This window comes from Triturus cristatus, chromosome 3_2 (genome assembly GCF_964204655.1).
Source record: "Triturus cristatus chromosome 3_2, aTriCri1.1, whole genome shotgun sequence".
Lineage (NCBI taxonomy): Eukaryota > Metazoa > Chordata > Amphibia > Caudata > Salamandridae > Triturus > Triturus cristatus.
Genome location: NC_140584.1, coordinates 1,213,747,120 through 1,213,764,150, shown reverse-complemented (window position 1 = coordinate 1,213,764,150; position 17,031 = coordinate 1,213,747,120). Strand labels below are relative to the sequence as shown.

The 17,031-nt window shown below is 45.3% G+C and overlaps 1 protein-coding gene across 3 annotated transcripts in view; it reads left to right on the top strand.

Moving 5' to 3' along the window:
- LOC146859478 (uncharacterized) overlaps nucleotides 1-16,727 on the top strand; it is a 160,108-nt gene extending 143,381 nt beyond the window's left edge. Inside the window, exon 7 of one of the 3 annotated variants that reach the window (XM_085650194.1) lies at nucleotides 12,015-16,727. In XM_085650194.1, coding sequence (XP_085506320.1) covers nucleotides 12,015-12,679 — 665 coding nt within the window. In that variant the 3' untranslated portion in view covers nucleotides 12,680-16,727. Of the gene's footprint in view, nucleotides 1-8,204; nucleotides 9,937-12,011 lie in introns of those variants that run through there. The other 2 variants (XM_085650193.1, XM_085650192.1) reach the window with 2 other exon arrangements.
- The last annotated feature ends 304 nt before the right edge of the window (nucleotides 16,728-17,031 follow it).

The following is a 17,031-nucleotide window of genomic DNA, read 5'->3' as shown; positions in this document are numbered from 1 at the left end:
ATATGTGGTTGGAGACAACTGGCAAATTGTGTGTCTTACAGCGGACTAAGCAGCAAGAGAACACAAGAGCAATGGCTAGTTCTTCCCATAGCTCAAACTAATGAATGTGTAAGTAGCAAATGCGTTCTGCCCATTTAGTCTATCAGGATTTTTTGCTTATGACTACCCTTTCATTTGGGCCTGTGGATAAGTCTCACTACCCGAGTCTCACTCACTGTAAATTAACGGTAATTGGACTAAGCGTGTTTGCTCCCAGCGTCCTGTTTTTAAGATGCTGCTGCTGTGGTGCAGCTAGGTTGGTGACACTTTAACACATATGGGCATCACGCGTGAGACTACTGTCATGCGCAGCACGGTAATTGCACAGGTAGCCTGGTGCAGAAGGGACTCTGCTAGCATTGGTGCTGGCCTGGGATAGGCCATATATTACTAGCGGGTATTCATAGATAGGTCAGTTGGGTTTATTGGAAAATCTCTAGTGCTTTTACTGTATTATACATATTGGTGAAATCTGCCATGAACTGCAGTTTTGCTCCACTTGATTAAGGTGTCAAACAGCAAACACACACACACGACGTCAATTGACACCACACTGGTTACTCCCTCAGTATTGGCTTAAGCAGTTGAAAGGCTGTGCGTCACACACTTCCAGTTGACCATAGGCCACCAGGCATGCTAAAATTCTGCGCAGTGCCTTGTAAATCACTGTGTGACGCAGAGTATCACAACACAGTGCTCAACACAACCAATCACATTCTCAACCAATCGCATTCCTCCATTTGCACACCACTGACAAAAAGTACACACATGTTCGGGTGGCCTCCAAAAATATTTGTAAATGGTGACCTTGGCGATGAACTGTTTCAATGCTTTTAAACACATAAATAAAAAGCATTATCCTTTACAATGCCAATAGCTGAAAATCTTGCAAATGCGAGACCTTTTACATTGCAAATGCTTCTTTTTAAACTGGGAACGCACTGATGCCTGCTAACCAGACCACAGTGCCAGTGCCCTGACCCTAATGTGTAGGTCGAATTGGCTGTACCCAATTGGAAATGGCTAAGCTACTTGTGAATCTCTAGTAAGTGGTACTTTGGTACCCAGGGCAGGTAGGTTAGAGGGGTATCCCAGAACTTGCAGCACTGATTGTGCCAACCTGGCGGTCCCCCAGGTAAAAACAAGTCTGCCACTGCTGCCTGGTAGAGCAGTCGTGCACTGCTGACCCGACTTTGCAATTGAAAGCAGTGGCCAAGCAACCACTTCCCCTGAACGTGTGTGCACTCTGGCAGGCCTGCCGAGTTCTAAAGGCAGAGTGCAATATATGACACATGTCCTGACAGTAAAACACTCAAAACTACAGTTTTTACTTTGAAAGACTTAGCCACCCGATTGACAAGGACAGCGTTATACGCTGACCCCTCAGCTGTGCTACCTTTTGAGCAGTGCGACCACGTTGGCTCTCCAAGGTATCAAACAACTTGTTACATTAAGCCTATCTCAAGTCAAAATGAATGGAACTTGTTGCAGATTGCATCTGTAACAAAGCTGACACTTTGTTTCTCTTAAAACTACTTTGCCTTCCTGGGCACACATGGAGCCTGCTCTACGAGTCCGCTTTCTTCCCTCCTGGAGAGACGTGCCAACGACTCTCAGGAAGGAGAATAATGAGGGATTGCAGGGCAGGAAGGTGGCACCTCCCTCCTGCAGGAAACAACATGGGTGTTAGCCCCAAAGGTAGGCTTCAAAGGTGAAGCCACTTTTGAAGGGCAGATGTGTAACACCAGGTGGGAGGGCTGCTCCATTGATGAGGTAGACAGCCTGGCATGGGAGGCAGAGAAGCAAAACCAGTTGTCAATCCAGGTTTCCTAGGAGCATGTAGTCCTGAGGTAGCCACTCTCCGGTGGTGGGCTAGTGAGGTCCGAGTTTGCTGAGCCCGATAGTGCTGTCAGAGAGTTGCTGAGACCTTCAAAATGGAAGTTATTGACTCAGTAAGGATTGGACTGTGACTGCGACTGGTAGTCCAGTGGCAACTGGACGTTGGCCATACCGTAGAGGACTTCGTAGGATTTCGACCCTGCAACCAGGGCTCCCTCACTATCTTCGTGGACCAAGGAGTCCCTGCATGGCATCTCCAGCATCCTTAGATCATCTTCAGCGTCCTTCATCCCTTGCATCAGGACCTCTCCCTAGGAATTGATTGCAATGCGGATAAAGTGCCTGGAACTGCTGAAGAATTGCTTCATCTGAGAAGGTAACTGTTCTTGAGAACCTTGCTTGTCCCCTTGATTAGCACCTGCTAGAGTTGGTCGCCCCAAGTACTTCTAGCCAACCGTATTGACACTTATCTATGGTATGGTATGGTATGCTATGTTTTTCTTGAAGAGGTTTCCAAGTGTCTTGTTTGTTGACTTTGACAGGGCTTGTTCACTGTTGAGTGAAATTGCTTCAGTTTATTATTACTTGTAAAATCTATATATCCAGAATCCTCCAGTGGGTGTATTACACAGCAAGGTCGCACAAGCACACCATATAATAAACCCCATTTCCTTGCAAAATATATCTTTTACCTCTTGTTACCTAGTGTGTATCAATGTTTTTTTAAAATTATTATTAAAACAATTTTATTGGCATTTAAAATAACATAACAGTACCCTCTAGTACAGTAGGATATTACGGTGCATACATAGAGGCACAGCAGGTTATATAAACTTTCAATGTTGCACATATACATTGGAGACTGATCTGTGTAAGTAACAGTGACTAATAAACACATATAGTTCCACGGTATGTATTCCATTTTCCCCACACCCTTGTCCATTTTTGGGGGCACCCTCGGTGAGTGTAGACTGACTTCTTCACCGCCATTGCTGCGTCCATGTCATTACACCACTGGTGAAGGGTAGGAGTATGCCGAGATCCCCAGTGTTATATTCCGTTTCGCCAGTGTCACCCAATCCTGAGCTGTATTATTTAAGTCCGTGGGCTCCCACACATTAAGAAGGCAACGTTTTGGCTCTGGGAGAATCGTGACTTTCGTGACCTCTGAGCGTGTGCATCACCGTTCTCCAGTACTGCGCAATCTCCGGACATTGCCAGAGGGTATGGAAGAGTGTACCCAAGACAAAGTGGTGTGTCTGTCCGGTGTATTTTGTGTAGCAGCGTCCGTGTATAGTATGTGCGATGTAGGATTTTTAATTGCACCAACCTGAGCTTAGATGATATCGCTGCCTCCCTAGGGGACGCAAGCGCCTCTCGACAGTCTGCTTCATCCAAGTCACCTACGTCTAATTCCCATCTGGCCTTCAGCGCCACAGTAGGGTCCGGACGGTTATTTACAATTTTACTATAGATTTGGGAGAAAGCCTTTTTTGTGGAGGTGATCTGTCAGGAGCCTATCTTCTAGTGGTGCGGATTCTTCGAGCCGCGTTCCCGGTGGAATCAATGACTGAAGTGCGTGCCTGATCTGCATGTAACGAAATATTTCCGCCTTTGCCAGTCCGTATGTGGTCTGTAAGTGGGCAAATGTAATAATTTCCCCTTTCTTCCATAGATCCCCAACTCTTGTTATTCTAATCAGGTCCCATTGTCTGGCACAACTGGCATACAAATCTTACGCACGGGAAGAGACAAACATCACGCTCACTAAAACACAATACACTGTATACGAACTAGGTGACAAAGCGGGTAAGCTTTTGGCATGGCTGGGGGAAAAGGAGAGGGCTAGTAAATGGGTGGCACAGATCCGGCTAGACGATGGACAGCTAACGGCTGAACCCCAACAAATAACCGAAGCATTAGCGGCACATTACAAAACAGTATATACACATCAACAGCCACAGCCTCGATAGATGACAATCTTGCATTTCTCAAAGACATACACATGCCCACGTTCACTCCAGAGGCGGCAGCAGCTCTGGAAGAAGATTTAGCGCCGGAAGAACTCGCACAGGCGATAGGCGCATTGCATATATGAACTCTACCAGTTTGAGGTTTGCACTGCTGGGATCTCTAGGGGGCTTTCTATCTAAGGATGTGTTCATGGTGGTATTGAAATCGCCCCCCATTATCAGTTTGCCTCGTGGCAGTGCCAGTAGGAATTTCCCTAGGTCTGGGAAGGCCGTTTGGTGTAGCGTCGGTGGGATATAAACCGATACTATGTTATAGCTTCTACCGTCCCATTGACATGTTATCGCTGCAAATCGTCCTTGTTCATCCTCGTGGGTCCCGGTTATGATCAACGAGAAGCGCCTATTGACTAAGATCCCCACCCCTCGGGAGCCGGAGGTAAAGTCAGAGTGCACTATCATTTTGAAACCCCATCTATCTAAAGTTTTACAGGTCATCCCCGTCAGATGTGATTCCTGGAGAAGTGCTACAGCGGGACTCCTGCGTTTGATGTACTGTAGGGCCAGGCCTCACTTTATCTTATCTCCCAGTCCATTTACATTCCATAACAGCACCTTCAACGGAAGGCAGGAGGCCTGCGCCTGGGGGTCTGAATCGCCAATCACCATGTTCCTTTGTGTCATGGTAGTCAGTTATTTTTATCAAGCATTGAATTGTCCGTACGATATTCCCTGTGTTGTCTCCAAGTGTGACCTCTGTTACTGCACCTTTCGTCAAGAGTAAAACTAAAACAAAAACGAACCCCATTAACTCTACCCAACCCCCCTCCCTCCTCCCTGCACAGCGGATTTAGAACTACCCGCCACCCCAACTCAGCAGAGTGCTTTGTCCCCAAAACGTTGTACTCTCGTAAGGGGGGAGAGTTGCTCCGTGTTTCACGGCCATTCTCTTAATTTCTTCATAGTCCATTACGAACGAGCTGCACCATCAGAGATTCCGACCCAGTCCTCAATTGTCAATAGGGCCGTCCTGTGCTGTTGGCAGTGTGCACCCCCCCCCCCAGCCCGTAGGCCCAGAATCGCTCAGTCAAACTAAATTCATGGCGGCAGGCCATTGCAGTCCTGTCAATTTGTGGATTTCCTTTCTATGTTGCGGCAACGTCGTTGTGAAGTGTACCCCACAGATCAGAGTTTCACTATGCGAGATATCAATCTGAGACATTGTTAGCGGTTGGGTGAGGGCCTACCAATGCTTCAGTCTCTGCTGCTGTTGCTAGGGCTGATTTGATGAGCCGTTGTCTCTGCTTCGTTTCTTGTCGATTAGATCCTTTGGCTGGACGCCACCCCTCCAGCCATTCTTGGGCTTCCTCTGGTGTCGTGAAAAACCAGCTTCTCCCCTCTGCTTCCACCCTTAGTTTTGCTGGGAAGAGCATTGCATATTTAAGTTCTCGATTGCGTAACTCTCTTTTAACTCTAAAAAGAAGTACGGCGTTGCTTTGTCACAGCCACTGTGTAGTCTGGGTAGAGGGTCACAGTACAGTTGTCTACCTGTAGTGGGGGAGCAATTCGGGCCGCCTGCAGAATTGTATCCCGGTCCCTCAAATTAAAGATGCGTGCCAGGATAGGTCGTGGGGGGCCCCTGGTCTAGGTTTTCCTCCCAGTACTCGGTGGGTACTTTCCACCGAGAAGAAGCACGTGGCTGCTGTTGGGTTTGGACCAGGTCCTCTACGAAGAGATCTAATACTGGTCCTTTGACGCTTTCTGGTACCCCCACCAGGCGAACATTATTGCGCCCTGAGCGCCCCTCTTGATCAACCAGTTTTTCTGCCATCAGCTTGGTTACCAATTCCAGGTGGCGCACTTGCCGTTGCAAAGTCGCTGTGTCAGTCGAAGAGAGTTGCGGTGGTGGTTTCTACTTCTGACATTCTAGTGTTCATTTTAGAGATATCTGCTCGTATCAGTGTTATGTCGCAGGATATAGTGCCTAGGACGTTTGCATTTGTTGTAAGGTGGCCATCACATCTTGCAACGTGACCTCCTTGGGCTTTTGAGTCTGTGGGGCACTTTCAGTACTTGGGGGCAAAGCAGGTGTGTCCGGCTGTTCCTTATTAAAGGCATATTTGTCTAATCGGTTACTTTGCACCAAGTGTTGTCCTCTGCCTCCCATGGTGCCTGTATTGCAGGGCAGTATGCCCGTTCACCTGGAGTGGGAGAGACCGTAGTCGCCACTACCTGCCAGAGGGAAGTAACCTCCTCGTGCGGCCTTTCGGTTTTCCTGTCCCACTCCACTGCCGTCTCTGGGAACCGGTGTCGGCAGAGGGTCAGCGTCTTTGCGTGTTCTCCATGCCACTTCCTACCTTAATCCAATTCTAAGACACCAGGGGGGCTTGGTAGGGTCCTCTGGTTTTCCAAAGTCACTGCATTCTGTCCCTATGCCGACAGTGTTGTGGGTATCGCTCCCTGTATGGATGGCCGCCAGATATTCATATCTTCAAGAGAAGCAGGAGTGTTGCCCCGTTGGAGGCCTTCAGAAGAGTGCAGCTGGTCACCCCACCATTGGTAGTGCAAAGCCGCTTCACGATGCAAGTCTGGAGCCCTCAGCACAATTAAGGCAGCCCCAATCCTTTTTTCCCCTGCACTTAGGCCTGCTACGGCGTCACTGCATATGACTCTTGGGCTACCAGAGCACCATCTTTCCCGCGATGTATGGAGGACGGAATAGCACTGCTGTCTTGTTTGCAAATATTTGCTAGGAGCTCACCTGAGCCCCGTTCGCGGCGTCAGTGGCTTTGTCCGGGCTCAGTTCAGCGCGCGTGTCCCCTTTTCTGCCCTCCAGCTGCCTCTGAAGTTGTGTTGTGTAGCTGGCGCAGGGTCGACGGTGTGCCGAGTCTTCCTCCGTGTCTTGCGGTTCTGCTCCTTTCGCGCTGCCTCGCCCTCTGCCCGCATGGATGCTTCCCTACCTCCGCCGTGGATCAGGCCGGTCCGATCACTGCCTTGAGCGGATCGGCAGGGTACGCATGGGCCTAGGCAGGGCACGAGTCGGGGTACCACGCGGGTGGACGGCATCCCCCCACTTATTTCCGCGGGTTTTTCAGGGTGGACGCCGTCCACCCTGCTAATTCAAAACCGCGCCGTCCATCATACCTTACAAAACGGGAGGCCGAGGCACAAAGTAAACAAACCATTTCCGGGTCCAAGCACGCCGGTTACCACGCCCCTGCACCTACCAGGTGCACCGTTGGCAGGGTACCCAATAGACGCCAAGGATCCGATTCCGACCTCACCCAATGAATGGGTGGGTCTGCAACTCGGCAGTCCCGCCCACCCGCAACATGCCCTTTATTTTTCGCGCTTTCCTTCAATGAGCTCCTTTGCTTTTTTGGAGCGAGTGACGTGACCCCTTTGCCTGCTGCCTGACCTGCCGCCGCTTCCTGCACCAGACTTCCGGCCTCGCCTGCTGCCCTCTCCAGTCCCGGCCTCGCTCGCCTGGTGCCCCCTCCCGCCCTCACCTGGTGCCCCCTCCCGCCCTCGCCTGGTGCGGTGCCCCCTCCCGGCCTCGCCTGCTGCCCTTTCCCGCCCTCGCCTGGTGCCCCCTCCCGCCCTCGCCTGGTGCCCCCTCCCGCCCTCGCCTGCTGCCCTCTCCCGGCCTCGCCTGCTGCTACGGATTTAATTTGACTCGAGTAAGTACTATGATGTATACTTGTGTGTTGCTGTTTCCACATTTTTTTGCGTTTGTGACTGTATATTACAAAATTAAATGTAATATCTAGAACCATTCCATAACATACGATCAAGACGCCAAGAACAGATTCCCTAAATAGGGGCGGATAAATGTACGTAGTTAAGTTATATTCTTTAGAGCTTCCGCAGGCCTTGCCTCAGTTTAATTCCTTCGAGTTATTAAAGATCGAGCGTCCCAATACCAGGTGGAGCACTCAACCATTTGAAATGTAATCATAAATTACTGCAAGTGAGACTGAAGTTTTAAAGACGTCATGAATATTCCACTTGGAGTGTCACTGGATTCGCCTTGGCTAGCTCCGGGGTTCAAACAGCAAGCTAGGCATTTTCAAAACGTGTATTTGAGCGAAAGCAGCACCACAGCTTGTTCCGACACATTCCCGAGTTGCAGCAGCAGTCGGCGCTCAATTAAAGTTTAAACAGGCAGTGAGCGACTAGCTGAAAAGTGAACATTAAAACAGTAAATGCAGTCATTTAATTCCTTTGAATTATCGTTGTGCAGGTGAATACCCCAAAATATAGTTTAATATTAACGGCAAAAATATTTGAACTCAAATTGTGTATAAAGACAGATGCAAAATATAAAACTGACCCAATGCTTTCTGCTTTCTACAGAAATAAGCAAACGCAAATCCAGCATAATGGATTTCTTTGTGAATGGGAATAAGAGATCGCGGTTTGATTCGGAAAGTAGCCTAGTACAACCCGGTGCGTGCTTGAAAGATGTACCTGCACAAGATTCGGAGAAATTGATGTCAAGCCAAGGATCGATTCCACCTTCTCCACTGGAAGACTCTTCAACAAAGATTCAAGATGTGGGCACCACTTTTGAAAGGGATACCACCTTGCCAGAGTGTTGGGACCACAATCAGTGGGCTCAATTTAAAGAAAAGTATACATGGCTAAGTTGTGAAAATGGCCGCCTTGGCTGCAACATATGCAGTGAGGTTAAGCTACTTGGAGCATCACAGGGTGTGGGTTTGTCAAGAGAATGGGTCACTGGGAGCATTGCTGCATCTGGCCCAACAAAAGCTAGCCAGTTAGGCTCACTGCGGAAAAAAATTCATAAGCATAAACTTTCTGAAGCACATTGTAATGCATGTGCTATCCAAGATGCATCCAAGAAGGAGGTACTGCCGTCAACGTTCCTGGAGCAGCAGAGGCATTTTCATGCTTCAACGGTTAAGGTGTTTCGCACTCTTTACTTTTGTGCAAAAAATAATCGCCCCTTTTCAGACTTTCCAGGTCTAGTAGCTTTGCAGGTTGCTAATCAGTCAGATATGGGCTCGATTCTACACAGCGAATTCACTGCAGCACAGATAACTGATTGCATTGCTGAGGAAATGCGGAGAAAGCTTTGCATAGGCATTGTTGAACAGGCTCCAAAAATATCTGTTTATATTGATGAGTCAACAACCCATTCTTCATTGACTGTTTTAATTATTTATGTTCGTGCTGCATTCAATGGAAAAGAGCCCCTAACCTTTTTCCTTGACTTGCTTGAGTTGCCTAGGGGCGATGCAGAGTGCATTGAGTCCTCACTCTTGAAATGTCTGGAAAAACATGGGTTTTCCAACACGTTCCTTGCTGACAATTGGATAGGGGTGTGCAGTGATGGTGCCAGTGTAATGCTTGGGAGAAACTCTGGTGTTTTGGAGAGGCTATGTTCTAAATACCCTCGACTTGTAAAATGGCACTGTCTATGGTTTGAAGGTGAGGAGAAACTACAAAACCTGTGCAGGAGATTCTGTCTTAATCACAAAGGCGTATCTGAAGGCTTCAGAGACTATATTGATAATGGTGGTAATGACATTCCAGAGCAACTGCAACCTGTTTTGAGGGCGATAAACACACTTCCTGTGAGTTCAAGTGACTGCGAAAGGGGTTTCAGCACAATGAACTTGGTAATGTCACCCATACGAAACTGCCTTGGTATCGGACGCCTTTCATCATTAATGTTCATCAACCTCATGGGTCCTCCTCTTCCTCTTTGGAATCCAGTGCCATATGTGAACAGGTGGTTGATTGCTCATCGTCATGCAGATGATAATCAATCTAGAAAGGTTGATCCTACAGCCCAGCACAATAAAAGATATGCGGAAGCATGGTCGTTTTTTAATTGATAGCTTACAATGCTATAAGCTGTCTCACATTTTTCCATGGCCAGACATCCTGTGGCAATATAACATGTCCCATAATGTCTGAAATAACAGATGTAGAGAGTATAAGGCTTTAACTGTAAGTGTGCACCTTGCATTTTTTTCTCTCATGGTCAGTGTATTCTACTTGTTAATAAATGTAAATGTCGTGTTCTAGGTAGCGTAATAAAATTTATAGTTTTGATAATCACTATTGTAGTTTCTAGTATGTGCTTTTCTTCTGCTTTTTTCAACACACTAATTCTACTTTTGTTGCAATATATGCAAATGATAGATCTGCCTTACACGTGATGTCACTTCCTGTCGTGATGTCACTTCCTGTCGTGATGTCACTTCCTGTCGTGATGTCACTTCCTGTTGTGATGTCACTTCCTGTGACCACGCCTACCTTGGAGAGTCCCCCCACTTCTTTTTTTAGGACTTGTGCCCTGGGCCTAGGCCGTGGCTCTGCCCCTCAGTCTCCATCAGGCCTGGTCCGGTCCACGGAGTCAAAAAATGCTGCATATGATGTGTGGATCGCTGCGGAGTCGCTGCCACTGTTTATTTGTGGTGCAGCTGCCGGATAAATGATGGGATTTTGGGAGAATGTTCAGACGAGCGCCGGAGCTCTCTCAAGCTGCGGCCATCTTCGCTGGTCGCTAGCCACGCCCCCATATCAATGTTTTTTAATCATTGGTATATGTGTATTTTGCCACCGCAGTACTGATCTTTGTTTTTGAGTTGCCACAGTGTGCGCTAGGTTGACTGGCCTCTGGTGACAACGGTATATGCCTGACTGTGGTATTTTAAACTCACATTGTGTGTGTCTGCATTGATACGCATATTTAGTACTATGGCACTTATGGTTACATTGAATGATTATAGAGGCAAATAGAATCTCTTTCTTCTGTTGTCTTCTGCGTCTGCAAAGATATTTAACTCGTTCGGTTTCCCTATGGTAACCTGACTACTTGTCCTTTATGGTACCCTGTATAAATATTACATACAATAGTGCCTGGACTTCCCCTGATTCCTTATAAGCGCTACACAAGACAGGTGATGATATTACCGCATTGGCAACAATGTTAAATTGGCTGGGAGTAGGGAGACTATAAGTAATGTCTTTGTCAGCTAATAATGCATGCGTAAACAAGCGCTGCTTTAAAACACACAAGAATAAACATAACGCCTGTAGAGCCTATAAAACAAATGTGAATGACTGACTGATATTTATATACATCAAATGTTAACTAATAGTAACATGTATCATTAATATTACTAACTCTGTCTGCATGTTAAATCATTCATTTTCTTCAGTATGAGTTGTGGTCAACAATACCCTGTTCAGCTCAGTTTCACACGCAGATGTTTTCTCTGCTGTCACAGCTCTGTCTGGAAGTCCAGCCTCTCCAGTTTAGTGTGATAAATACGTGACATGTAGGCTGCTCGAAAGCTTTCTGGCTTTTAGCTGTTGTGCTACTCCGAATGTACACAAATACTTTCTTATAAACAGCCAACACATTTCCTGCTCTTATGTGACGGCAGTGCAGAGTGGAAGGTGCTGCACCCTGTCACGGCACTGCACAACATCTGTCATTGTATGACTTCTGTGCTATCAAAGACGTGAACAGCCAAAGTGACAGCACACTGGTGTGAGGGTATGGCAAAGCAGCCTGTAACACAACCCTTTTGTGATGACACAGCAGAACACATCCGGTTACTCTCCTGCTGTCATTTTATGGCAGTACAGGAACAGGGTGACTTTACAGCTGTTCACACACAGGGTGACTATACGCTGCTGAGATGTTACAGCAGCGCACACATAGGGTGACTCTACCCTGCTGAGATGTTACAGCAGGTCACACACAGGGTGACTACACTGCTGAGATGTTACAGCAGTGCACACTACCACTGCCGGCATGGTGCACGCTTTTCATTGCTGTAACAAAATAAGATGAATTAACCTTTAACTTGGAAGGGGGATCCTCAAAATGGTAGGTATGTTGTGTACTGAAATATGTGATGGGCTAGAAATGCTGTGTTTATGGCTTTTAATAGTTTCAAGCTACAGTCATATGTTAAAGGAAAGTATGCGCAACATGATTATCGGAATACGCCTCTAAAATATAATTATCACTACCTATTTCTTTGCATTTTACTCAGTTCATAGTCCCGGCATTCAATGCAATTCTGTTTTTCTACTCGCATTTAAACCGTGAAAATAATTGTTCTATGGACTTTTTTGAATAATTAATTGTAAAATATAACTCTTACTTAAATCCAGCAGGTGATAGGAGTGTGAACAGGAAAAGAAAAATGGGAAAGTCTAAAAAGTGGACCAAACGAAAACCGCTGTCTAGAGCTCTAGTTCGGAAGACCACCACCAAGGTGATGGAGAGCTTTCACAAGAGCAAAAATCCTAGAAGCCAGGTGTTGTCAGACGGTTACCAGGAGCAGAGAGGCGATGAAGCTACTCCAGATGTAAATGGATCCAGCACATCACAACCTGTCGGTTCATTTCCCGGAGTACCCATGGGACAGTTAACCCAGGGATATAACGATTTTGAAATTCTTCCAAACAATTCACAATTACTCAATGATCTTCCAAATACACAAGAACACCACACACCATACACCACATGTGATAACAGCGACACTCTCAAGGAGAGGTTTGTTGGACGTAAAAGGCCACGTTCCCGAGTGAGTCCCTATGCCTGCAAGAACTGCGGAAAAAGCTTTATTTATAAGGGAAGTCTTAAAAAACATTATAGAATACACGCCGGGGAAAAACCGTATACATGCACATTATGTGACAGAAGCTTCAGGCGTAAAGATTATCTTAATGTACATATTAGAACACACACAGGAGAGCGACCATACAAATGTACTGAATGTGAGAAATGCTTCACTCAGAAGGGTGACTTAAATCAACATCGAAAAAAGCATCTTTGATGGGAGCTCCACCCTAGCAGTCAAACGATTCATATATTTTATAAATAAAAACAGAACAAAGAAAACACAACAAAAACATTTAATGTTTGTAAACTACAATGAAGCGCTTATACAGTTACAGTTTGAACAAAAGGTAGTGGATCGAGAGAACAGCAGGGACAATACTTTGAGTTTCAGTAGCTACCATTCCAAACAGAAAGATGACTCCCATGATTAAAAATCTATAGATATTTACAAATTCTACCGTAATACAAATAAAATCAACTTTACTTAAACTAAATTAGTACGGCACGAATGGCCAGTTGTACATAGGGAATGTGTAAATCAGAGGGGGCGTGAATGCTAAAACCTTTTGTTTCTATGTTCTAAACACATTTAGTGATTCAGAAAACTGTTCCCTAACACTAAATGTATTTAGAAATGGATATGGATTCAGTATTTGGAAGGGGAGCATTGTAGGCGTCCCTTCCAAATACTGAATCAGTATGCTATGTATCAATGTTTTGCAAACAAGATTCTGGTTCAAAACATTACTATCTTAACAACACAAAAGCAGTGAAAATCCATTCAAAAAAGGAAGATGTTCCCTTAGGACCTCTTCCCATTGGTGAATTTAAAAGAAACTAAATTAATCACATTTTCCCTTACACAAACAAAAAACAATTAAAAACTTTTCTTTGTAAACACAGCCCCATCTTTAAGGGAAATGAGCAGTATTAAAAAACAAAAAACAAAGTTTGCTTTATTAGAAAGCAATCAGACATGGTAGTCTGCTGACCCCAGCAGGCCACCATGTCTGTGATGACCTCCAATCGTCCTAATATCCATGAGGTTGGTTGTATTGTGCCACTACGATTTAGTATTTTGCGAACCGACCTATTTGTACATAGGTTTGTTTTCAAAATACCACCTTTGTCGCAAAAAATACCAGTATTTTGCGACCAGTGTTTAGTACAGCTGGTGCTTAGTAACAACATGTAAAAGGGTACCAGGAGAAACGTCAGTGTATACAACAACATAATCATCATATCCAGAAAGTGGGATACCATAAATATCAATGACACTTGATATAGTACAGTCCCAGCAACCAAAATAATTAGAAGCATGGCCCAAACCGGCGCATGCCGGGGTAATCTCACCTTATCCAGTACCTCCAAAAAGACAAACATCCAAATGAGCAAACACACTTGGCTGTCAAAACCCCCAAATCTCCGCAAAGTTAAACTTCTAATGGCCTTCTAGTTTCTCAATCTCTCCCCCGTTCCCCTCTGCTTTTCTGTGTTTTAAATATCTGTGCTCAGTAAATGCCTCTGTCTCTGCTTGTGATGTTACCTCAGAGGATCTTCAGTTGGTCTTTTATACTCTCTGTGTATATTTCAGTTATCTCTCCTATCTGTATGGCTGTCCTTTTCTGTCTACTCTCTCATTCCTTATTTGTGTCTGTCACTCTCTTTCTCTGTTGTTATCGCTGAGTGTATATCAGTCTCTTACTTGTTACGATTTTATGTGTATTTTACAAACAGCTGCCCTTATGTGGAGTTTGCCAGATGGGATACTCCATCACAAACATAGCTGATAACCTGTCCGCCACATTACTAGTGCATTTTAGCCTCTAGCACTTGTACTACGTTGGACGGGATCTCTGCCACGTTTTGACTAAGTCTCTTGTCCGTCAGACTATAAACAAGGGTGTTCGTGTTTCTGTTACTCTCTAGCTCACCCTCCTGTTTACATCTCTGTGCCTCTCTGTCACTCACTTTCTCCCATGCTATGTTGCTGGTTATATCTGTTAGTCTCTCCTTCTTTTTGCAGGTGGGTCTAATAGTTTTCTTTTTGTAGATGTTGCCTTAAGCCTGTCTATTTGGGTCTGTCTCTCTATTAGCATACTGCCTCTGTGCACTTCAGTGTATTATTATGTTTGTGATTGTGGTAAGCAGTTTTAGAACGAGGATAGCCTTGGCATCATCCAAAGGCACAGTGGAAATGAACATAAGTATTGCTTTCTCCACACGTCCACATTAAAGTCCTTTTCTAGTTTGAGGTTTTCCATCCTGTGAGAGACCAGTATAGCTGTTGCAGTCCGAGCTAGAGTTTCACCACAAAGTAACTATTTCCAACCGTACATTATCGCCCCAAAACATAATTCAACTCCTACTGTGCCAGAAGACGCCGTTTGTGAGATGTAATCTGGATTCTATTTACATGTGACTCTCTTTTTGCTACTTTTGATCTGTCCAGAAAAGTTATGTGGATTGTTGGTACATAGCTGTTTCTTTTCTTAGTAGTTGACTTTCCTAGCAGTTTTAAAGGATTAAGGCAGAAGCGGTGCCTCTATTGGCTTCTGTCCAGGAAAGTTCAACTCGAGGCACGATTCTTCCCTGTGTTATTGATCGCAGTGTTGTTACTAGACATCTATAATGTTCACACTTGGGCACACACAGACCTTCGCCCAGCACGTTCGATTGTGGGTTGTGGTTTCAGAACTGTGCATTTGGCACCAGTGTCCTAATGTATGTTTCACATTGAAAGGAGTGTGAGTTCTTTTGTTGGTTGGGTCTTTGAACAGGATGTGAGTTCTCTTTTTTTTTTTGCTCTCCACTGCTTTGGACATCCTTACCTAGAGAAGTATATCCTCACACAGACGAGCACTGTGACTAGGGCGCAGGATGAGGAGTTTATCAACCAGGAATTTATTTATTCACCAAAGTACAGACTTTCTCATCCCTGTCCTACAGTCCTCACATCGTCCCACAGAGCCTGCTGAGATCCAGCGGGTTGTAGTCACACTCTGGCTGTCTGTGTGTCTGTCCATCCGTCACCTTCAGAGAGTTACGTGCATCACTACCCCACTCTCTCTAGCTATCTGTGGGTCTCTCTCCTTCTGTCCCCTTCAGAGAGGTACGGTGCATCACTCCCTCAATCTCTCTAGCTGTAGGTCTGTCCTTCTGTCCCCTTCAGGGAGTTACGGTGCATCACTCCTTCACTCTCTCTAGCTATCTGTGTGTCTCTCCTTCTGTCACCTTCCGATAGTTAGGATGAATCACTCCCACACCCTCTCTAGCTGTCTGTCTGTCTGTCATCTTTAGAGAGTTACGGTACATTACTCATTAACTCTCCAGCTGTCTGTGTGTCTTTCCGTCTATCACCTGCAGAGCGTTACCGTGCATTACTCCCTCAATCTCGCTTTGGTATCAGTGTGGGCCTTCTGCCATTTCTATTTCACAAGCACTGACATGAGGCTTAATTTATACAACGTAAATGGCACTCTCCAGAAACAGGAAGTGGATATGTGACTGCAACAAGTTGGTACAATAGGATACGTTTAGGTATATTGAAATTTGTATGTCTAAAAAGGTCTCTTACAGAAATGTTCAAATGTTTTGTTCTCTGTTCCATTTTGACCATGTAATTATATTTTATTGTTCAATACAATTCTTTGCTCTCCTCCATGAAGCAAATTAAAATGTGAAACAAAGTTGATAAAATCAGAAATCAGTCAGTTCAGGGTTTTGCAGGGTTTACCAGCATTGGAACTCCGTCAGATTCAGAGCAAAGGCACAAGTCTGTGATAAGATGTGTTCTGTGATAACAAGAGGGCTTGAAGGTTTTGAGCAAAGTGTTTACAATAATATGCGATATAAATATGCCTGCTGGCTCACATTCTGCACAATAATAGCAATCATTGCCTTTGCACATATTCTGAGCTGGGCGAAAAAAGGTTTTCACAGCTATCGGTGCCAGATGAGCAATCAAGAAATGACCTGCTTATGCTCGATTTCATGTCCCGTGTCATATTTCAGAGAAAGTGTCCTGTTTCAATGAAATACAAATTATTGGTACTTAAACTTCAGATACCAGAACTGGTAGATATGTGGCACCAGAATCCCAATATTGAGTTAAACTCTACGATATGTTATTATCCGATGATGATTGTGCTTCACAAAGTGAAACATCAGGGTGTGCTGGACACATGGAATTCAATGTTGCATGCCTAAAACACAACCAAAGCTGCTTTATTGTTACAAAAATAAAGAATTACAAAGGTGAATGGGATTTCCTGGTTACCCTTCCAGACAGGTCAGCCGAGAGAACAATTCATCCACTGCTAATAGCTTGGTCCATGTTCTAGTCCAGTGGTTCTTAACCTTTTGACTTCTGTGGACCCTACTTAAGCAGTACTGGAACCTGGGAATTGCCCACTGAATCAATATTGGCTTCTGGGATCTCCCACTGAATCATTACTGGAAGCCGGGGACCCCCGGTTTAAGCATTTTTGACAGTTTGAACCGCAGATCAATAAACAAGGAATACAGAAACAAGTAATCATTAAACAAACACACAAGTGCTGAAAT